The sequence below is a fragment of the Mobula birostris genome, chromosome 2 (assembly GCF_030028105.1).
Source record: "Mobula birostris isolate sMobBir1 chromosome 2, sMobBir1.hap1, whole genome shotgun sequence".
In the NCBI taxonomy this organism is placed as follows: domain Eukaryota; kingdom Metazoa; phylum Chordata; class Chondrichthyes; order Myliobatiformes; family Myliobatidae; genus Mobula; species Mobula birostris.
Window position 1 is genome coordinate 216,459,819 of NC_092371.1, and position 21,003 is coordinate 216,480,821.

Here is a 21,003-nt window from a genome sequence, read left to right on the forward strand (position 1 = left end):
TGTTCTTTGGAGAAGATGAGAATGTTTTTAAGGTACTATGGATGAACACATTCCTGTGTAGGAGGATGTCATTTATGATGGCTCGGAAAATGGCTGGACTGTTGGAACGTCCAAAAGGCATCACCAGGTATTCATAATGGCCAGTGGGTGTTATGAACACCATCTTCCACATATTCCACTGGCGGATATGGAAGAGGTTGTATGGGCTTCCTAGATCCAGTTTGGTGAAGATCCTGTCCCCATGGAGCGTTTCAAATGTGTTATCCATCAAGGGGAAAGGGTAGCAGTTCTAAATGGTGATTTTGATGAGTCACAGGGGCAGAGACCCCAGTTTTGTTTTTGAAAAAGAAGATTCCTGCACCATCTGGAGACTGGGATTATCAAACAAAGCTGTGCTGTAGTGCTCTGGTGATATGATCATTCATGGCTTGGGTCTCAGAGGAGACAGAAAAGACAACCTAGGGGAGGGCTGGTGCCCAGGAGGTGGTCGATTGTACAGTCGTCTAGTCTGTGAGGTGACAGGGATGCTGGCTTCCCTTTTACTGAAAGCGATGGGCAAGTCATGGCATTCCTGTGGGAGTTTGGTGAGGTTGAGCGTTTCCTCCATCTCCAAGGATTTATGAGGTGAAGTCAGCTGAGGTTGCAGGCTCATGGTCCAACTCAATGGCAGAGTGAGGTCGGTGAGTGCAGAGCCAGGGGTAACCCCAGATGAGAGGAATGTTGGGTGAGTTGATAAGGAGGAACTGGATGGATTCACGGTGGTCTCTGATGCTCATGTACACAGGCCGTCTGCGTGCTCTGACAATCCCTGACCCCAAGGGATGTCCGTCAATGGCCGTGGTGCAGAAGGGCTGAGAGATAGGCTCAGTACGGAGTCCAAAATGCACATACAGAGTCTGATCCAGAAAGTTGCCTATTGTGCTGGAATCAATCAGAGACCCCTGAGCACGTAGAGCCCTCAGAGTGCGGAGGAGGACAGAGAGAATGAGTTGGGCTATGGTGCTGGAATGAGGGGCCGGGTGAAGCTTACCAGACAGAAGGCTCCTTGTCGCTACCTAATGGTGCCATTTTCCCAGAAGCAGTGGGCATTTGACACGTGGGTGCTGAGCTGCTCTGCAATAAGCGCACAAGTTGTTCCTCCACACGCTCACGCTCCTGGGGACTAAGGGAGCTCCCCCCGCAACTACACGTGTTCTGCAGGCATTGTTGATGAGGGTTCTGCAGCCGGAAGTGGTTCTGGGAAACAGTACTGGGGGTTTGGCTGGAGAGCTGGAGGGTCATTCCATAAGATGCTTGTCAATTCGGAGAGCCAGAGTGATGAGGCTTTCAAGGTCGGTGGGCGTCTGCTGGGTAGACCGTTTGTCTTTCAGGCATTCCAAGAGGCCGTGATGGTAATGGGCCAGCAGCTCTTCTGCATTCCAGCCGCGCTCTGCTGCAAGGGTCCTGAATTCCACGGTGTAATCCAGAACCAAGTGTGAGTTTTGACATAAGTGAAGTACCTGATCCACTGCCTCCCACTTCCCAGGCGGTCGAAAACCCAGCACATCTCAGCAGTGAATTCTTCATATTTGTTGCAAATGGTGGTATTGTTGTCCCAGTTAGCAGCGGCCTAGGTTGGAGCTCGCCCAGTCAAGACAAAGGTGACAAAGGCAATCTTGGCTTGGTCTGTAGAATACAGAGATGGTTGAAGCTTGAAGGTTAAGTTGCACTGGACCATGAACTTGCAGCCTCTAGCTAGGGATCCGTCAAAAAGCGCCTAGGCACTGGAACCTGGGGCTCCGAGGGGAGGAGGTCAACTAGCGCGGGGTTGCTGCAGCCAGACGGAGAGTTGGTTAAGAGTAGCAACCAGGTAGTCTGTGGTTTCCTGTTACTTCTGGATTGTGTACTCGTGCCAGCAGATGCCTTCCTTTCGGCAAACAAACTCAGCCAAGTCAATCGCTGGTTCACCCATCCTGTCAGGAAACGTAGAGGAGGCTTGACCCAAAAATAGAGCAGCAGAGAAAATTCAAAGGACATTTATTATCAAAGATAGGTCAAATTATACAACCTTGAGATTTGTCTGCTTACAGGCAGTCACAAAGCCAGAAAGCCGAATGAACCCAATTAAAAGAAGACCCAACAGCCAATGAGCAGAGAGAGAAAAAAAATACACAAACCATACAAACAATAGAAGCAAGCAACGAATTGAGTCCATAGATCCAAATCCTCAGGGCAGCCTGAGTAGGCCCAAAGCCTTGGTCTCAGGCCATCTGTGCCAGGGAGAGAGCAGTGAACATCACGGGAGAGCAAGCGAAATCCGTTCGATCCTTGCCTTCGGTCCCGACACCCTGCCTATCTGGGCCGGCATTTAAATGGTCCAAACACCAGGTCGTCACCGGGTTCAAACCCCGGTGCTGCCTGTAAGGAGTTAGAACATTCTCACAGTGACCTCAGGTGTTCTGGTTTCCTTCTACAGACGTACCAGTTGGTAGGTTAATTGATCATTACAAATCGTCTCATGATTATGCTGGGATTAAATCAAGGGATTGTTAGGTGGTGCAGCTCGAAGGGCAGGAAAGGCCCATTCTGCACTGGATCTCAAAGGACAATTACATTTCTTATTATAATTCATAGTATACAGTATTTTACGTATTGCACTGTACCTCTGTCACAAAACAAGAAATTTCACAACATGTCACGTGGCCAAGTGGTTAAGGCGTTTGTCTAGTTACCTCAAGGTCGCTAGTTCGAGCCTCAGCTGTGGCAGCGTGTTTGTGTCCTTGAGTAAGGCGCTTAATCACACATTGCTCTCGTCTGTGCGAGGAGTGGCGCCCCACACAGACTTCCAATCTGTGCCTTGTAAGGCATGAAAATGCCCGACGCAGGCCTCTCATGGTCTGAGTCAACGTTCCCTCCCTCCCTTCAGAGATAATCAACCTGATACTTCTTCAAGATCCAGCAAGAGCAGCCATACCACAGCGTGCCTCTCAGTCCGTTATCAGACTCCGTGCCGCCACAAAATGATTCTAAAGGTCTTTTAACTTGCACAGATTGCAGATAACATTAAACTAAACATCTGGGCCAGGCAATTTATGCAGGGGTGTCCTCTCTCCTTCACAAATCCTAAATCAAATGCTTTTCCCAAGTGGCAATATCAGAAGCACCCTGCCATTCACTTCAGCTACAAAACTATGTTAATAAGAATTTCTCTTCAGCATAATGTAAGCAGTTTGTAGATATTCATCAGGGTGAGCCTAAGGTTAAAAACAAACAGGAAAAAAATACATTCCGTTAGTCAAACACTTGTTGCAAAAGGAAGGTTGCAATAAATCATCTCATTTTAAGATCTCTTTTTGAAACTAATTACATTTTTGAACAGATGGACTGATGCTGTGATATAGCTGCTCTTGCTGGATCTTGAAGAATTATCAGGTTTATCATCACTGAGACATGTCATGAAATGTGTTGTTTTACAACAGCAGCATAGGGCAATACATAAAATACTGTATGTATACTATGAATGATAGTAAGAATTGTAAGTTGTTTCTGGCTGCTGGTTCAACCCCCCCACCCCCCCCCCCACCCCCACCACCACAAATAAGCCGAGAATTTACACAGTCCTACTGTAAGTTTCGGAAAATCTAAGTGAGGAAGGTCAATGCGCCAGAGATTTTACTCCAGTGCTAGTTTCTACACGGAGTCCAATGCCAGATCCTGCCTGATTTCAAACAGAACATCGTACAGCACAGGAGCTGGCCCTTCCGCCCACAAGGTTGTGCTGAACCAGTTAAAAAAGTAATCAAATGGACGACTAAACTAATCACTTCTGCCTACACAATGTTCATATCTTACTATTTTCTCACATGCATGTGCCTACCTAAACTTCTCTCAAAAGTCCCTAATGTATCTGCCACTACCACCACACCAGGCAATGGCATTCCAGACACCCACCACTCTCTGCGTAAAAAAATTTGCTCCTCACATCTGCTTTAAAATGACACCCTCTTACCTCTGGTATTAGACATTTCAACCCTGGGAAAAAGATACCGTCTGTCTACTCTATCTATGTCTCTCATAGTCTTGTAAACTTCTGTCAATCTCCCCTCAGCCTCCACCAATCAGAGCAAATCTTTTGACCCATAATACCAGGGAATCCAGCTCTCTGATCCTAAACCACCTGTCAATCGTTAGAATAGGATCAGGGTCATACTTTGAGCAACGCACATCAAAGTTGCTGGTGAACGCAGCAGGCCAGGCAGCATCTCTAGGAAGAGGTACAGTCGACGTTTCGGGCCGAGACCCTTCGTCAGGACTAACTGAAGGAAGAGTTAGTAAGAGATTTGAAAGTGGGAGGGGGAGGGGGAGATCCAAAATGATAGGAGAAGACAGGAGGGGGAGGGATGGAGCCAAGAGCTGGACAGGTGATTGGCAAAAGGGATATGAGAGGATCATGGGACAGGAGGCTCCATCCCTCCCCCTCCTGTCTTCTCCTATCATTTTGGATCTCCCCCTCCCCCTCCCACTTTCAAATCTCTTACTAGCTCTTCCTTCAGTTAGTCCTGACGAAGGGTCTCGGCCCGAAACGTTGACTGTACCTCTTCCTAGAGATGCTGCCTGGCCTGCTGCGTTCACCAGCAACTTTGATGTGTGTTGCCTGAATTTCCAGCATCTGCAGAATTCCTCGTGTTTGCGTTAGAAGGACATACGTTGTTTGAATGAGAACTCCCAACCTGGGCACTAGGAGTAAAAATGTAAGTAAAGAGGAAAAGGAAAGCAAATCTGTCTGCTGTAACAGAATGATTGATAATTAGTTCTATTGCCATGTAAATTTTTTAAAGTTCTATCAATGGTGTAGAAAACTTTGGTTTGGCAGATATTCCAATATTATTCTGGTTTTTAGGGATAAAAAAATTAAACAAGGAACCTCACTGTCCAATTGCTGCCTAATTAAACAGCAACTACCAGTCATCTCATGGATCATGTGCAGAGAGAAGCAATTATACGTACATCCTGTTCGTCACAGAGATCATTGGACAACGGGCCTGTTCCCGTGCTGTACTGTTCTACTGTTTTCTAAGCAGTCTTATTTATATTATAAGCCTATATTAACTCTGGGCCTGACCTCAGTGGTTGGGAAGATGTTGGAGTCAATTGTTATGGACGTTAACGGTTGGATCTTTGGGATCTCTTCTGAGGGAAGGATGACCTGTGCAAAATGGATGGGTTGCACCTGAACCCGAGGGGGACCAATATTCTCACAAACAGGTTTGTTAGAGCTGTTGGGGAGGGTTTAAACTAATTTGGCAGGGGGATGGGAACAAGAGTGATGGGATTCAGGGTAGGACGGAGGGTAAAAAAGTAAAGATAGCATGCAGTCAGACTGTCAGGAAGGGCAGGCAGATGATAGGACAAAATTGCAGCCAGCGGGGTGAGTATCAATGCATTAGGGAGGCAGAAGTCAAAAAGGGTAGCAAATCCAGTACTCAAAGTGTTATATCTCAATGCATGGAGTACAAGAAATAAGGTGGATGATCTTGTTGCACTTTTACAGGTATGTTGGGTATGATGTTGTGGCCGTCACCGAATTGTGGCTGAAGGATGGCTGCAGTTGGGAGCTGAATGTCCAGGGTTACACGCTGTATCAGAAGGATAGGAAGGCAGGCTGAGGTGCTGTGGTTCTGCTGGTAAAGAATGGCATCAAATCAGTAGAAATATGTGACAAAGGATTGCAAGATGAAGAATCCTTGTGGATTGAGTTAAGAAACTGTAAGGGTAAAGTGACACTGATGGCAGTTATGTACAGGCCTCCAAACAGTAGCTGGGATGTGAGCTACAGATTACAATGGGAACTGGAAAAGGTATCTCGAAAGGCCAATGTTATGATAGTCATGGGAGACTTTAACATGCAGATAGATCGGGAAAAATCAGGTTGGTAATAGAACTCAAGAGAATGAATTTGTTGAATGCCTATGAGATGGTTTTTTAGAGCAGTTTGTCATTAAGCATACCAGGGGATCAGCTATACTGGATTGGATGTTATGTGAGGGGCAGTGTTCACAATATGGTTGAGTTCAACTTGAAATTTGATAGGGAAAAAGTAGAGACTGACATAACAATATTTCAGTAGAGTAAAGGTAATTGCAGTCATATGAGAGAGGAGTTAGCCAAAGTAAATTGGAAGGAGATGCTGACAGGGATGACAGCAGAGCAGCAATGGCTTGAGATTCAGGGAAAAATGAGGAAGGTGCGGGATAGATGTACAGTATTCCAAAAACAAAGAAATACTCAAATGGCAAAATAGTACTCTGTGGCTGACAAAGGAGGTTAAAGCTGACGTAAACAAACATACAACAAACAAAAATTAGTGGGAAGATAGAGGATTGGGAAGCTTTTAAAACCTACAGAGAGCAACTAAAAAAATCATTAGGAGGGAAAAGATTAAATATGAAAGCAAGCTAGCAAACAATATCAACATGGATAGAAGAAGCTTTTTCAAGTATATAAAAATAAAGAGTGGATATAGGATTGCTAGAAAATGAAGCCAAAGAAACAATAACCCGAGACCAAGGAGATGGCAGATGAACTAAATGAGTATTTTGCATTAATCTTCACTGTGGAAGACATTAGCAGAGTACCAAGTGCTGGAGGGTGTGAGAGAAGAGAAGTGAGTGCCATTACTATTACAAGGGAGAAGGTGCTCAAAACCTGAAAGACCTAAAGCTGCAAGTCACCTGGGCCAGATGAACTGCACCCCAGGGTTCTGGAAGAGGTAGTGGTAGAGATAGTGGAAGCATTAGTAATGATCTTTTAAAAATCATTGAACTCTGGCATGGTGCCAGAGGACTAGAAAATTGCAAATGTCACTTTACTCTTTAAGAAAGGAGGGAGTCAGCAGAAAGGAAATTATAGACTGGTTAGCCTGACCTCAGTGGTTAGGAAGATGTTGGAGTCAATTGTTAAGGATGAGGTTGTGGAGTACTTGGTGACACAGGACATGATAGGACAAAGTCAGCATGGTTTCCTGAAGAGAAAATGTTGCCTGACAAACCTGCTAGAATTCTTCGAAGAGATTACAAGTAGGATAGATAAAAGGGACGCAGTGGATGTTGTATATTTGGACTTTCAGAAGGCCTTTGGCAAGGTGCCACACATGAGGTTGCTTACCAAATTAAGAGCCCATGGTATTACAGGAAAGCAACTGGCCTGGTTAGAGCATTGGCTGATTGGTAGGAGGCAGCGAGTGGGAATAAAAGGATCCTTTTCTGGTTGGCTGCCATTGACTGGTGGTGTTCCGCAGGGGTCAGTGTTGGGACCACTTCTTTTTATACTGTAGATCAATAATTTAGATGAGGGAACAGATGGCTTTGTTGCCAAGTTTGCAGATGATACCATCATTGGTGGAGGGGCAGGTAGTGTTGAGGAAACGGAAAAGCTGCAGAAGGACTTTGTATTTCATTTGCCACTTTCTTGCCCATTCTCCTAATCTGTCAATGTTAGAAAATGCATGGTCATGCACTTTGGTAGTAGAAATAAATTGACGGACTATTTTCTAAAGGGCGAGAAAATCCAAAAATCTGAGCTGCAAAGGGACTTGGGAGTCATCAAAAGTTACGGGGAGAAGGCTGGGGATTGGGGCTGAGGAGGGGAAGAAAAGGTTCAGCCATGATTGGATGGCGGAGCAGACTCCATCAGCCAAATGGCCTAGTTCTGCTTCTATGTCTTATGATCTTATTATGGTTTCAGGGTACTTGGAGGCACATGATAAAATAAGATTTTCTTCAAGGGAAAATCTTGTCAGGCAAATCCTTTGGAATCCTTTGAGGAAATAACAAGCAGGATAGACAAAGGAAAATCAGTGGACGTTGTGTACTTGGACTTTCAGAAGGCCTTTGACAAGGTGCCGCACAAGAGGCTTCTTAGCAAGCTAAGAGCCCATAGTATTACAGGAAAAATACTAGCTTAGACTGAACATTGGCTGATTGGCAGGGGGCAAAAAGTGGGAATACATGGAGCCTTTTCTGATTGGCTGCTGGGACTGGTGGTGTTCTACAATGTCAGTATTGGAACTGCTTCTTTTTACATTCTAGGTCAATGATTTGGATGGCAGAATTGATGGCACTGTGACCAAATTTGCGGACGATACAAAGATAGGTGGAGGGGCAGGTAGTGTTGAGGGAGCAGGGAGACTGCAGAAGGACTTGAACGGATTAGGAGGATGGGCAAAGAAGTGTTAGGTGATGTCTCAGTGTCGTGAAGTGTATGATAATGCACCTTGGTCAAAGGAATAAAAGTGTAGAGTATTTTCTAAATGGGGAGAAAATTCAATAATCAGAGGTGCAAAGGGACTTGGGAGTCCTCGCGCAGGATTTCCTAAAGGTTAACTTCAGGTTGAGTCGGTGGTGAGGCAGGCAAATGCGATATTAGTATTCACTTCGAAAAAATTAGAATATGAAAGCAAGGATGTACTGGTGAGGCTTTATAAAGCACTGGTGAGGCCTCACTTGGTGTATTGTGAGCAGTTCTGAGCCACTTATCTAAGAAAGGAAGTGCTGATTTTGGAGGGTGTTCAAAGGAGATTCACAAAAATGATTCCAGGATTGAAAGGCTTGTAATATGAGGAGTGTTTGATAGCTTTGGTCCTGTACTCGCTAGAAATTAGAAGAATGAGAAGGGGGATCTCATTGAAACCTATTGAATGTTGAAAGGCCTAAATAGAGTGGATTTGCAGTTGGTCCGATAGTGGAGGAGTCTTGGACCAAAGGGCACAACCGCAGAATAGAGGAACATACATTTAGAATGGAGTGAAGAGAAATTTCTTTAGCCAGGGCGTGGTAAAGTTGTTGTATTCATTGCCACAGGCAGCTGTGGAGGCCAAGTCATTGGGTGTATTTAAGGTGTAGGTTGATAGGTTCTTGGTTGGTCAAGGTGAGAAAGATCGCAGGAGAAGGCAGGAGAATTTGGTTGAGAGGGGAAATAGATCAGCCATGATCAAACAGCTGAGCAGACTCCATGGGGCTAAATGGCCCGATTCTGCTCTTCTGTTCATTCCAGCAATCAGGTCCTTTCATATTAGGAAGAAAGAAACAAGTTTCTGATGTCCTTTCCAAATTCATGTTTCTTTGGGGAACAACTAGTGATTCTTTCTGAGCAACCATGAATTCCTGCTCCTCTAGGTACCATCTAAGAAGCATTTTTTTTTAAATCACCTTTTAGGTGAAAGCCACATGTTACACCTGGGCCACTCATGAAAAATCTAAATGTTCTGTTTTTTTTTAAAAAAAAAGCCCCTCTTCTGCTGCAGTCCTAAAGCTGGTTTCAATTTGACCAACTGGTTGCCTAACATTCTGCAGTACTGAGTTGGACATTTCTCAGCCTTCCTTCTGGTGCAGGATCCTGGTCCCAAGAAAAGGCTGCAATGTGGGCCAATTTTTATACCTCAGGTGTTTCCTTTCGTATATGGCTTTTTTAAAAAAAATCAATGACAAAATTGTACTTAGTATTGTACTTATGCCTCTGTCTCTAATTAAAACCACAACATTCACTTAATCGAGATTTAACCTCAGTTCAGGTTTTCTTCCATCGTTGCTTTCCTTAGTTACTCCAGCAGAGGTCACACTTTCTCCCCAAAAGTAATACCTTGTCCTTTAATATTTATCCATTAGTTCTTTATAATGCAAAGAAAAAGATAAATTTTTAACCTGGTTTGTGCAAGAGTGTTTTTCACTTGGAGCAGCAGACACAGAGGAATGAGATTTTCAAACCGGTTTTGTAGTTCTGTTTATTTCGATTTGGAATTATTTCCCATGAAAGTAATTCTATTAGCAACAGATTCCTGCAATATTCTTGTGAGCAGCTTATTGTTTTATAGTGTATTTTACCCTAGATGCACATAGGGGCAGGTCTATGTGCCACTTGGTATAAACATACAGGATAACAAAATCAGAAAGTACTTGTGGAAAGAAACCAGAGGTCACAGACACTTCAACGAGTCAGTCTTTGAATCCAAAATGTCAACTCTGCTCCTCTTTCCATTGATACTGCCTCCTTGAAACCATTCCCAATATTTTCTGTTTTTATTTCAAGTTTCTAGCATCAGCAATATTTATTAAATCTTCAACAGCGCCCCATGATCCTGCTCTGTCTCTCAGTTTGAAATGTCCAATTATTTCACAACTCTATTTACCTAGTTTCAATCCACATCTCTCAAGATTTTTACTCTATTGATCTCAGAAAGTGTTGCAGGTTTCCACGAAGCTTGATGTGAAAATGTACTTCATAATTCAACCGTAACGACTGTGTTTTATTATAAGATTGCACTGTGGCAATTGGAATCCCTCGCAGATAAAGTTGCTCAGGTTCTTTTTGCTAATTTAAATAATCACATTTGGGACATTCTCCAAACTTTCAACACAGAAAAATACAGTTCAAAGTTATGCATCTTAGCCTAACAGTTTAAGGCTTATGAGCCCAAGTTTCATTCTGATTAATTTCCAAGTAACCCACCGAGAAGAATATATTACAGAGTTTAAAGAAAATCATAATTAAAGCTCAGGACCGCTAGGAGAACTTGTAAAGCTTGTGATTTTATTTTTTATATAATTCTTTTGTAATGGTTGTTGGGGAGGAAAGGATAAGTAAAGAATATTCAAAGTGCCACGCTGATTTCATTAAGGTGATACATGGATAGATATGTTGTTAATTTTGTCCCCCTTTTACCTTTTAGGTAAATTAGTAAAGAGCTTGCTTCAGTTGTGAGTAATTTGACTGGATTTAGCTTCACTGGTCCAGCTGGCAGTTTATTCCGTAAATAATCAAAGATTACTAAAGGGCAATTACAAAGAGGTTGCATTTTGTCATTACATGGTTCTTACAGCCATTCAGCTCAATGACTCATGTTAGTGTTTATGTTGCACACCAAGCATCTACTTGTTTTATATCCATGTTCAGTGGGTAACCACATCACATTACACCTTAATTAAATTGACATGCACTAACAAGGGAATAATCTGTGAATCCCATTCTATGTGTGGTGGAGTACTCTGAACAATTCACTCATATCTCGATTTACTGAGTGGCAACATTGGCAAAAGCTGAATTTAATGCCAATTAAAATACTTCTTATTTCCAATAGAAAGCCTTCTGACATATTCATTGACATCCATCTTTGTAACTTAATACTGTTTATAAAAAAATATAGCTCTAGATCATGAGTTCGCAACCTTTTGTTATGCTATTGACCATTAACCAAGATGTCAGTAGACCCCAGATTAGGAACCTCTGCTATAGACTGAAAATCCAAACAGAGTGCTTTAAATAAGGGTAAATATCTTTATGTGGCTGTAGAAGGATTTTAAGCATCTGCTTGTTGACAAGCACACTTGCTCAATTTTTGGCATCTTTTGTAATTCGAATAGTTTACCTGAGTTCCAGAGGTACTGAATCCATACGTATATACTAGCAATGAAGAAAAGCCAGTGCAGTGGTATGAAGATAAAGCAGAACACATCTGAGGTAAATGCTGCACATACAAAGAGTATGGAAATAGCCTATGGAGAAATAAACAAACATTAATCCAAGTTAGCCCTGAAAATAAACCAGTATTCTCACAGCATAACTTTATAAAAAATACCAGGAGTAGTCTGGAACAGTAAAAGAGGTACATTATTTGATAAACTTCCAGGTAATGAGCATCAGATAATAAGTGCGAAGTTTCCTGTCTCACAAACTATAGCAAATAGAGTAGGAAAATGGGGATGGCCTGTTGGAAGGTGAAGTGAGATTGGCACATAATAATTCCTGGCTGTCGTCACTTTGCCACAAGCGATCCATACTCCAGTGGGAGGGAGAGTTATCTGTCATCATGGATCTGTATCAGTGACATTCAGGAGCAGCAAATGTGCTGCTTCTTGCAAAAGTAGAGATAGTTCAGTCTGAACCCATAACACTTACAGGTTCAGGATGGATCCCACCTTCAACCAAGTGCTTCTTGTGGCTGTGGATAATCTGTATGCCAGACATGCCATGAGCCCTGTGGCTTGCCATATAGCGGTGAGCTTCTAGTGTTTTTCAGCACCTATATTTACTAATCATTATCTTAACTGGAGCCATTAAGCTCTTGCGCTTTTGATTTAATCTTGTCAAGGCAATTGTGACTGGCACGGGTGTCCTGCATTCTATGACTACTTAAAGTGGTCTCTCGTTTTATTGCTTAGCAGAGTCATTGTGTTGGAGGGAACAATTTGTCCTGCAGTTTCACTCAGTCGCTTCTCCGAGGCTCTGTTGGTATTCTTATGTCTAGCCCCTTGTTTTCTTCTCTTCATGGGGATTCTGCCATTCCTCCGCCCCTGGGTCGCGTCGTGACCCTGCCATCCACAGCTCCTGGATTGAGATAGTGCCAGCGATCCCCGTGACAGAGAAAGCCTGCCGTTCCTCCACACTTGGGTCCAGTCCTCCAAGAGCACACCATGGCAAGACGATGTATGCTCACTACAGTATTGATTTTGCATGCTATTGTATTCGTATTACACCTACTAGGATTGGATGGTCAATACTGAGTGATTCAATGCATTAAAATGGCATTGGTGTCTGTTCAATAAAATATATTGATATAATTAATGAGACTCTATCCTCTGTAATTCATTCCTTCAGGAAATGTCAGTGTTAATGACAAGGTTAATACTCATTGCCTGTGGGAGGTGAAAAGAGCCTTTTGAACCATCACGATCGATGTGTTAAAGGTATTTCCTATCTCTTGTTTCTGAAAAGCAATGAGAGCAAGAATTTCCAGAATTCTGACAGCACCTATGATCATTGGCACATACTATCAAAGAAGCCTTGGCAAGTTCTGCAGAGCAGCTGTAAGTAGAATATACTGCAGCCACAGGAAGCTGGTAGTGCGAATGTGATAGATAGGTGTCAATCAAGTGGTCTGCTGTACTCTCGCTGCTTCTTGGGTGTCCTTGAAATGGCATTCACGAAAGGAAGTAGAGAATACTCTTCCACACATCTGGCTTGTGCCCTATAGATGGCTTTAATGAAAACTTGGACAACTTTCCGCTCTAATGGGGAGATTCCAGTGATGATTCTGTCTGGAACAGCAGTGCTGGAGGAATTAGGTGATTCTAGACAATGCTACATGGGAGGATTTAAATTTGTGGAATTTGTTACCACCAGCTGTGGAGGCCAGATCATTGGGTGTATTCAGGCAGAGATTGATAGGTTGTTGATTGGACGCGGTATCAAAGGATACAGGGCGAAGGCCGGGGAATGAGGTTGAGGAGGGGAAAAAAAGGAACAGCCATGACTGAATGGTGGAGTAGACTCAATGGGTCAAATTCTGCCCCTATGTCCTATGGTCTGAGATTTGCAGGGGGTTGGGACACTGAGCAGGAGAAAGCCATGGTAGCCAACAAGCATATTCAGGATAACTAGATGCACAGTAAAGGCAGGGAGAAAACAAACATTTAATCTGCATTTTTTTCAATGCATGTAGATTAACAGTTAAAGTGGACAAACATGGATATGGATTGGCTCTAAGGTATGGGATATTATAGCCATATTAGAAACGTGGCTGAAATAAGAACAGGAGTGGCAGCTTAGAATTCTAGGATATGACAGGTATGACAGAAGTACAGGTAAATGAGGAGGGGTGTTTTCTTTTGATAAGGGAGGAAATAACTGCACAACATAGAGATGACAACCCTATTGCGGTCATCCAGTGAAGTGTCATGGGTAGAACTGAGAAACAAAAGGTCAACGGCCACTCTAGTGGGGCTGTGTGATAGACCCCACAATAGTCAGTGGGAATTTAAGGAGCAGGTGTGAAGAGAAATTACTCGTAGTTATAAGAATAATAGTGTTGTATTAATGGGAGATTATAACTTGTTGGGTGAGCCTGCTTGAAGGGAAAGCAAGTAGGAATTTTTTTAACAGTGTGATATCAAAGTCTAGAAGCAGCATACCCATGTTGGAATGAAGGGTAAACCTGGCAAATGCCGGGGAACCTTGTTTGACAAAAGTATTGAGCCTCTGGTCAAGAAGAAGGAGGAAGCATACACGGGGTTTAGGAGATCAGAGACAAGTGACTTAGATCTGGCAGATAAGGTCAAGGAAAATCCCAGCCATTACCAATATCCTTTCCTGGCCCAACTACGTTGACACCACAGCCAAGAAAGCTCATCAGGGCCTCTACTTCCTTAGGAGGCTAAAGAAATTTGTCATACATAAATGATTCGGTCTTAATTATAAAAGCTCAGTTAATTAGTTTGCTGATGAAACTAAGGACAGTGTGAGAGGAAGGAAGTGAAGCTATAAGGAGATATAAATGAATTACTGTAAGATGCAAGAGCAGAAAACTCCTATTACAATTGTGTAAACATTAATTAGACCATAATTAGAGGAATTTGCACACTTCTGATAATGATTCAGAATTTGGAACATTAATTGAAAGGAATAGTTTTGTGAGTTTGAATACATAAAAATGCTTTTTAATTGACTAATCACTGGGATAAATTTTCAATTTTTGGCACAATTCCACAAATGTAAGGAAGTTGAAGGCTGGACCATGGTGGGGGTATCTTAGTTGTGTTTGAATTGAGTAGACAAGTTGATGTGAATTTACACCTTCACATGCCTGCTTTGGGCCAATACTGTGACAAAACTTGTGAAACTTCAAATAAAATGAGAGCAAGGAGGTCTTATGGATGGTGAAGTTAAATTTGAGCATCTCAGATTTCAAGTTCAAGATTCATGAACATTTATCATCAAAGAACGTACAAATTATACAACCCTGAGGTTTCCTTACTCACAGGTGGCACAAAGCAAGAAACTGGAAAGAACCCAATTACAGAAAAAAAGGATAAAAAGAAAAATGAAAGACCAGCACTCGATGCATAAGAGAAAGAAAAAAAAACAATCCAAATCATGCAAACAATTGAACCTAAACTGAGTCCTCAGATCCGAATCCCCCAGCCGCCCAGAGTAGGCCCAAAGCCTCGCAGATCAGTTCATCATATTATCGGGCATGGAGCACAGCAGCCAGGGCAGTCTTCAGAGCCTCAGTGCCATGGAGATGACTATCGTGGAGAAAGAGCAAAAATCGGCTCTTGTCCCACTGACACCCTGGCTTTCCAGTCTATCTGGGCTGGCATTTAAACTGACCAAACGATAGAACAGTGAAGGGCTCCGGTACCCTGGAGAGAGGAGAGAACATTGCGGAGAGCGAGCAAAATCGGCACTCGCCTCCAAACTGGGACAGCACTTAAATTGTTTAAACAGCATATTGTACCTCGTACTAGAACCCAGGCACTGTTGCAGCAAAGGAATCCGGGCCTAGACTATGTCGCCCAGTGACTTGGTCTGGGCTCAGATTTTGTCACCCACCCTAAAGCTGCTCTCAAGCTCCGCAAATCAGCTTGGCACCCAGAGCGATCCAACCTCACACATGGGCCAGTTGTATGTGCATCAAATCTCCTTTGCCCAGGCCCCAGGTTTTCCTTTCAGCGCCCAGAGGATCCAACCTTTCTCCCAGGCCAGCTGTACTGGCATCGGAACGCCATCTGCAATGATTCTGCAACATACCATCTCGGCTCATCCCGCAAACTCACCTCCCCATCGCTCACCCCTTACCTGTTTACGGCAATAATTTTACACAATTTACCTCAGGAAAGGTATCTTTTGTGATGCTTTTAGTCAGATTTCAGAACTTTCTGACTACCAGAAAGCTGTTACACACATTCAGTAGCGTGACCTTAACCAGAAGTTTGTATCATAACTTATTCTGAAACATTTAAAATAATTATTTGAATTTCAAAAATATAAAGTTAAGAATCTCCATAGGTAAAACAAAAGCAAGAAAAAAACCACGAGATCTGAAGAAAAATGTTGCAACTGAATCATTATACTAAAAAGAAATGACTGTTAGAACAATATGCTTGTTTTAATAAAACAATTCCATATGTCCCCCTCCTTGTAATTTAACAACCAGCATCTTTGTAGATGATTTACCAATAAATATCATTTTCTAAGAAATGTAAATTAGATTTTCCACACTGGATAATATAACTATTAGCAGTAGTTTATTTACTAGGATCACAGTAACACACCTAATAGCTTTACATAGAATCAGATTCAAGAGCGATAGTTAAATTTTGAATTATTTTACCAACGGCAAATACAATGCCATATATAGGACCCCAAGCAGAGACATTGTAATTATTTTGAATCTGTATTCAAAATATAAAGGGCTAAATTATACTTACAAGACCCTGACATCGAGAGGAATCATACACCCCTTTGACAAATAGCCAACCTGGCCATAAATATTCAAATCGGAGCTCAAGGATGAAATCTGCCAACAGTATCAGTGTCCAGATCGTAAGGAATTTCAGAGAGGTGACTACACTATAAAATCACAAGAGAATAAATTAGTCATAAGATTCAATTTCAACCCCAACAGTAATGCACCGTTTACAACCACACATTGAATGATAATTAAAAGGCTCAGTTGCAATTTCATATTGAGTTCTCGGCGTAACTGGCCCAAAGCTTATTTGGAAAGACCTGACCCGTTTTTAGAACCCATCTCCACCTTTCCAGTCTGCCACTCCACAACCACAAGGAGAAGGTATGATTCTTTACAGCCATGGAAACAAGGAAGAATCTTATCACCTCGTTATGTTTATTCCTAATCCTAACTCCAGTTTTTCATTTTACCACACATTCTGAAAAGGTAAATTTGATACTTTACACCAACAGAGGTGTAATCGAATAAAGTATCCCCACTTTACAAGTGACCACTAAAAAGAAAATAGCCCATGATAGGATAATTGTACACGACTTTCATTGTTTTCTGCTGGACCTCAATGTTATATGTTCCTTGTACCACCTTGTACTTCGTCCTCCCACACCCCCACCCCCCCCCCACCTTCTTGCTCTAACTTCTCATCCTTTTTTCCAGTCCTGATGAAGAGTCTTGGCCCACAACATCAGCTGTTTACTCTTTTTCATAAATGCTGCCTGGCCTACTGAGCTCCCCCAGCATTTTATGTGTGTTACTTATTATTATGATTCTGTCCTAAAGGACCTTTAAATGCAAGATTGTTCATTAATCCTTTTGTCATTACACTAAAACTACAAACGTTTGTATTTTTAAAAGGTCATATTCAGTATTTTTCTTCATCACATGTTTCACTGTCAGTTTTGGTATAATTTGAAACTTGCACAATTAGAAGTTAAAACTGTGTTTAGGCCCCAAGTGTGTTAGGCCCCCAGCTCAGTGGCCTCAATAGGAAGAGTCAGCACGGTTTTGTGCGTGGGAGGTCATGTCAGATGAACCTTTGTCATCAAGGATAAATAAACAGGACAAATAAAGATGGGGCAAGTGATGTTGTCCATATGGACCTATGACAAGGTCCTTCAGGACAGGCTAATCTGGAAGATTAGGTCACATGCTATTCAACAGTTGTTAGTGAGGGAGATTCAGGATTCAGATGTGGCTCAATGATAGGAAGCAGAGGGTGCTGGTTGAAGGTCATGTCTCTAATTGGAAACTCATGAATAATGGGGTGTCAATGTTGGACCTCTATTATCTATTAGCAATGCAAATAATTCGGATGTGAACGTAAATGGCACAATTAGCAAGTTTTCTGATGATACTTGTTAGTTTTATGGTTAGGAGTTACAAACTATAATTGAAACAAAACAAAGAGAGCCCAAGAAATACCCGTAAAGTTCACTTTACTTCCAGCGAGTTGCACACTTACGACATGGTGGCGTCATGACATATGTCATTCATGTAATTTTACATATAACCAGTAACTAATAATTTCAACAAACAAGATTGCTTAATCAAACAATATATTTACAAGGTAATACACACAAAATGCTGGAGGAATTCCAACAGATTTGTCAGGCAATATTCTCCCTTAATGAAACCATGCTGATTTTGGTCTATTTCATCATGTGTCCTGAAGTACCCCCAACCACCAAGGTCAGACTAACTGGCCTATAGTTTTCTTTCTTCTGCCTCTCTCACTTCTTGAAGAGTGGCGTGACATTTGCCACTTCCAATTCCTGCAGAACCATGTCAGAATCTAGCGATTCTTGAAAGATCATTACTAATGCCTCCACAATCTCTTTAGCCACCTCTTTCAGAACTCTGCCATGAATAGGGAGAAAGTGCTTGGGACATTGAAAGGTCTGAAGGTAGGTAAATCACGGGAACCAGATGATCTACACTCCAGAGTTCTGAATGAGGTGGCTGAAGACCATCTGGTTCATGTGATTTATCTATTTCCAGGCCTTCCAATTTCCCAAGCACCTTCTCCACAGTAATGGCAATTTCATTCACTTCTGTCCCTTGACATTCTCAAACTTACAGTATACTGCTAGTGTCTTCCACAGTGAAGGCTAATGCAAAATATTAATTCAGTTCATCCACCATTTCCTTGTCCCCCATTACTACCTCCTCAGCAGTCCAATATCTACTCTAGAATCTTTTACTCTCTATATATCTAAAGAAACTTCTGGTATCCTCTTTAATATTATTGGCTAGCTTACCTTCATATTCCATCTTTTCCATCTTTATGACTTTTTTAGTTGCTTTCTGTTACTTTTTAAAAGCTTCCCAAACCTCTACCCACTATTTTTTTCATCTATTATGTGCCTTCTCTTTGGCTTTTATATTGGGTTTGACTTCCCTTGTCAGCCACCATTGTGTCATCCTTCCTTTAGAATACTTCTTCTTCGGGATGCATCTATCCTGTGCCTTCTGAATTGCTTCCAGAAATTCCACCCATTGCTGCTCTGCTGTCATTCCTGCTTGTGTCCCCTTCCAATCAACTTTGGCCAGCTCCTCTCTCATGCTTCTGTGATTCTCTTTAGTACTGCTACATCTGACTTTAGTTTCTCCCTCTCAAATTAGAGGGTGAATTCTATCATATGATCACTTCTCCTAAGGGTTCCTTTACCTTAAGCTCTCTAATCAATTCCAGTTCATTGCACAACATCCAGTCCAGAATAGCTGATTCCCTCATGAGCTCAACAACAAGCTTCTTTAAAAAGCCATCTTGCAGGGTTCCTGCACCAATCTGATTTTCCCAATCTACCTGCATATTGAAATCCTCCATGACTATCATAACGTTGCCCTTTTGACTGCATTTTCTATCTCCCATTGTAATTTGTAGACTACACCTACACCTTCTAATCCTATGTCACCTCTTTCTAAGGACTTGATTTCATTTTTTTTTAACCAACACAGCCACCTCACCCCTTCTGCCTACCTGCCTGTCCTTCTGATACAACATTTATCCTTGGATACCAAGCTCCCAGCTATAATCTTCTTTCAGCCACAATTCAGTGATACTTGCCAATGTCCTACCTGCCAATCTCTATCTCTGCTACAACTTCATCTACATTATTCCATATTCTGCGTTCATTCAAATATAACTCCTTCAATCCTGTATTCATGAACCGTTTCAATTTTGTAGCCCCTCGTACATTGCAGACCATGATGTTGACTGCAATTTTGTCCTATCATGAGCCTGTTCTTCCTCCCCAGTCTCACTGCATCTAGTTACATATCAAATGCCCCACTCTCAGCCCTATCACTCTGATACCCACCCCCCTGCAAAATTAGTTTAAACCCTCCCTAGCAGCTCTAGCAAACCTGTCCACTCGGATATTGGCTCCTCTTGGGTTTGGGTATAACCCGTCCCTTTTGTACAGGTCATAGCTTCCCTAAAAGAGATCCCAATGATCTGGAACTATGAACCCCTGCCCACTGCATAGTTCCTCATCCATGCATTTATGTGCCAAATGCTCCTATTCTTACTCTCACTGGTACATGACACAAGCAGCAATCCAGAGATTACTACCCTGGTGGTCTTGTTTTTCAGTTTTCTACTTAGCTCCCTAAAATCTCTCATCAGGACCTCCCCGCCTTTCCTACATATATCATTGGTGCCAATATCCAAATGTCATTCAAACTCATATTGTGGAATGATCAAAACAGACAAGCCAGCGTCCAATTCCATCATTGTTAGATTTTTCATCAACAGCTTGCAGATTGAAACTGCAACTTGTCTTTTTATCTATTCTTCTTCTCTGTGCAGTCCATTTATTTTTGTCTGTCTGACAAATATGTCCTGCTTTGTTGCATTTTCTGCAAGTTTCTCTTTAAAACCTACATTGATCTGGTGTATATGAACTCCTTCCACCCAATGCACTTGGCAAAACTGGCACTCACTTCTCATTGACTATTTCATTTGCTTTAAAATACTGCTCAATTCATTCAGTATACATATTCCAGTGATCTCTTGTGCAATTGAATGCGTCCATCTTTCCAATGTAGCCAGCCATTTCTGCTTTTTTTTCTTTATTTATGATTATTATCACCTGGTACTCACTGCCTATGAACCCATGAATTTGTCTGTTTTCTGCCCTTTTCTTTAACACAGCCTTTTCTCTCTCCCTCTTCTGAAAAGACATGTGCTGCAGAGTTTTTTTATTCTAGTATCTTGCTGTGCTTTAACAAGTAGGTAGCCGTCTCAGGTTCATTTAAAACTTCTTTGTAGCCACCGTTTATATTCTGTAACTCTGCAATGTAAAACTAATTGAAAGAAAAACAAAGGAGCCTGAATGATACGTGTAAACTTCGTTTTCACTTTTAGTGAAGTGCGCACTTACGACGTATGTAGTGGCATGATGACATATGCTATTCATGTTCTTTTACATATAACCTATAATGAATTATTTAAATAAACAAGAATGTTTATTCAAACAATATATTTACATATTACTCAAATATTACTGAAATATTAAATAGATAACAATACTAAATTAGTGGATAATGAAGCAGGTTATAATGAATTACCAAAGGCCTTGATCAGCTGAGGAGATGGGCTGAGGAATGACAAAAGAACTTGAATGTGGGTAAGTGTGAGGTGTTGCATTTTGGACATTAGGACCCATACAGTGAATGGAAGGGAACTAACAAGTTTAGTGGAACGGAGAGACCAGGAAGTA

The 21,003-nt window shown here is 42.0% G+C and overlaps 1 protein-coding gene across 1 annotated transcript in view; it reads right to left on the reverse strand.

Moving 5' to 3' along the window:
* The window catches only part of LOC140194063 (macoilin-like), a 136,173-nt gene that overhangs the window by 46,204 nt on the left and 68,966 nt on the right, over positions 1 to 21,003 (reverse strand). The window contains exons 3-4 of the mRNA XM_072251448.1: positions 16,239 to 16,380; positions 11,399 to 11,525 (exon numbers count right to left, since the gene is read on the reverse strand). Of these exons, the coding sequence (XP_072107549.1) occupies positions 11,399 to 11,525; positions 16,239 to 16,380 (269 nt within the window). The remainder of the gene's footprint in view (positions 1 to 11,398; positions 11,526 to 16,238; positions 16,381 to 21,003) is intronic.